Below are 2,878 nucleotides of genomic sequence, written 5' to 3'. Positions count from 1 at the left end.
GGTCTATAATTAAGTGAACATGCATCAAAACTTTAATTGAGTATCGTTATTCTGAATCAATATTTATTATAGTGACCTAGTTTTACCTGCACTGGATCCTTAACAGTAATGGGGAGCATTTCTATTTTAAAGCATCTCAATATGTTGGTGTCTTGGTTGATTTCTGCTATAGCTCTTTTCACTGCAGTGAGGGTTAGCCTATCACAGTCTCCTTCTTCATCCCATTGGTTGAGACAGGGAAAGAATCCAACGAAACGAAGAGGATATCTTGTGTCTATGCTACAGTTAAGGTAGGAGCTCTGGGTCCTTGCCACATTGAAGAAGAGAAGGAGAAGCAGTTGCTGCCAAAACATTGATGCAGACATTGCTAATACGCATGTCACGTGATTAGGCGTAGCACTATAAATTTATCCACGTGCTAAAACGTGTTCACACATGCTACCATATGCAGTAGCATAGGCTGATTTGGCTATATCAAATGTAACCATCAGATTAAATTTTAATCATTTATTATTACTATGAGCAACAAAACAGTAAAAAATAGTATTTTTTAAGTTTCAAAAGTGACAGTCGGAATTAAATTACTTGAAGAATTCAACTGTTTAATGGGGCGGCTAGCATCCATCTGAAATGATTTTGTAAATAAACTATCCTGAATTTCATATAATTACTAACCTTTTGCAGTTGTCGTTTCAGCATAAAGATTTCATCATGTAAGTCATTAAACTTCTTTCTTATGGTGGATTTTCTATTCACTGGTTTTACTTTTCTGTCTCTACATAGCAGGATGGTCTATAATTGAAGAGTCTGCATATTACAAGTTTTATTAACTGTGTCATACCTTAGATCCATACAAGACAGCCAAAATGAATGAATTATAAGCCAATATGAATGCCACAGTATAAGGTATCTGGTCTCTAATTGAAAAAGGTTCAGTGTAGCCATTAGACATCACATAAGCAATAGCAAAATAAACAATAAATAGCAATAAAGGGATGGTCCCTGCGAGAATAGCCAGTTCTCCCTCTTTCTTAAAATGCCATGTTATAAGACAGTTGAAAGATCCAACGAAAATGATTATGACTAAGAGTAAGATGAAGTAAAATGGAATCACTGTTTGCCATCCTAATTTTAGTGATAGAATGCAATGATATTCTATGCGTGATGTTTCTATGTTATCAGGCTAAACAAGAGAGTAGTTGTATACTTTTTATTATAAAATAAATAACTCACAAAGCCAGGACAATGGTAGTTTTTAAAAACAACTTTGTTCTCTTCTAAAGGTTTTATTAGTTGAATTGCTATCAAAGCTACAATGGCTGGAGCAGTGATGACACTTAGTCCAAAAAATAGTTTACCATTTGATAGATTATTCTATAGAAGAAAATAATTATAAAATTTTAAAAGAATAGTATCACTCTATTTTTCTGTGATGGGTTGTGAAATATTTGGAAAATTCTCCAGTTTTTCATTAATATGGTAGAGTTGATCAGTAACTGTGAGAGCCAGAATGATGACACTGTCACCTATCAATACATTAGTCAATCAAAAAATGAAATTTATTTCAGTACAATACTTACATTGCATATTGGCCTTAGTTTTCCATTACCAGTCAGGCCTATGTAATAATTAACAAGAAACAAGTAACCATTAGCATATCCCATTGTACAGCCAAATGTAATGACAGCATTTAGAATGGGTGATGACCCTTTAAAATATCTATTGAAACAGTAATTTCAATTAATTGTTGCAACCAGTATACACTATGAAGATATTTCTTACTTGTTATCTTTCAATTGATAATTAAAAATTTGTAGGAGTATACTGATCACAACTCCTATACTTAAGAGTACTGCTATAGAAATGTAAGATCCTATTAAGCTGCTATCAAAAGGCTGCCTACAAGTGCATGTGCCATTAGGACACAATCCATCCATTGGTTGATTACCTACATTATGGTACATGTACATACATGCATATATACAGTCAAATTTGTATTCAACTTGTCATACCTTTCCATGTCACATTACAGCAAAACTCAGTGTCACATTCCTGCAAGTTAGTACTGTTAGTTGAGTCATAATAGCCTATGATGCACTCTTTTCCACCTAAAGGAAATACCTTAAATCAGGAAATTTATGTAGTAAAAAATTTTTGTGTTTTGTAATGATGCTGTGATTTAATTTTTACTAAGCAATATTAGGTCATATGTAGTCTTGCATAGCCAGCCCCTCCCTCAACGGGAGGGTCTGGTCGAATGAGTGTAGATCTTTCATTCTACTTCACCCCAAAACAGGGTGAACTGGACAGATGTGGTTTTAGTGGGTGTTACCTTAATCCTCGTGGACGTGGTACATCAGATGCTCTTATTCAAGCTAAAAAACTCTGGCATTAACGCAAAGAAAAGAAGCAGAACAGAAGCTGTTTAGCTGTCCAGATAAAAATTGTACTCTGCTCTCTCCAACAATCTTGCCAAAAAACAGATGGCAGATATGTAACCATGTGTTGCATAAAGTTTGCGGTTGTGAACAAACATATATAGACTTATTTAATTAATCACGAAGAATGAGTGATGTACACTCATTCGACCAGACCCTCCCATTGAGGGAGGGGCTGGCTACACAAAACTAGGTCATATGTATCACTGAATGTAGCATGTAATTATATGCATGATCTAATTTTTTTTTTTTTTTTTTTTTTTTTTTGCAAAATTTTGATCCGGTAAAATTAAAATAACAGTAAAGATTTCCAGTATATACTAGTAGTTATGTGCACTATAATTGGACTCGCCACGCTTGCGTAGGCGGGTACTAAGCAGTTGGGTTGTCATTACCATAGATAATAGAGTAAATGAAAGGGATTGGAAACGGAAGCGTGG

The 2,878-nt window shown here is 34.5% G+C and overlaps 2 protein-coding genes across 2 annotated transcripts in view; both read right to left on the bottom strand.

Annotated features, from left to right (window-relative positions):
• LOC109584583 (uncharacterized) overlaps positions 1–365 on the bottom strand; it is a 5,196-nt gene extending 4,831 nt beyond the window's left edge. Inside the window, exon 1 of the mRNA XM_020000372.1 lies at positions 91–365. Coding sequence (XP_019855931.1) covers positions 91–365 — 275 coding nt within the window. The remainder of the gene's footprint in view (positions 1–90) is intronic.
• A 147-nt stretch (positions 366–512) lies between these two features.
• On the bottom strand, positions 513–2,108 carry LOC109584582 (uncharacterized; the record flags this gene model as incomplete). Its single annotated transcript, XM_020000371.1, has 8 exons — positions 513–625; positions 676–792; positions 842–1,183; positions 1,234–1,374; positions 1,419–1,526; positions 1,581–1,719; positions 1,783–1,948; positions 2,013–2,108. Coding segments are annotated over 8 exons (1,184 nt in total), but the record flags the coding sequence as incomplete, so codon positions are not given.
• Positions 2,109–2,878: the final 770 nt, after the last annotated feature.

The sequence above is a fragment of the Amphimedon queenslandica genome, unplaced genomic scaffold, assembly GCF_000090795.2.
Source record: "Amphimedon queenslandica unplaced genomic scaffold, v1.1 AMPQUscaffold_13195, whole genome shotgun sequence".
NCBI classification, from domain to species: domain Eukaryota; kingdom Metazoa; phylum Porifera; class Demospongiae; order Haplosclerida; family Niphatidae; genus Amphimedon; species Amphimedon queenslandica.
The sequence above is the reverse complement of the archived record's forward strand: the minus strand, read 5'-3'. Positions and strand labels throughout refer to the sequence as shown.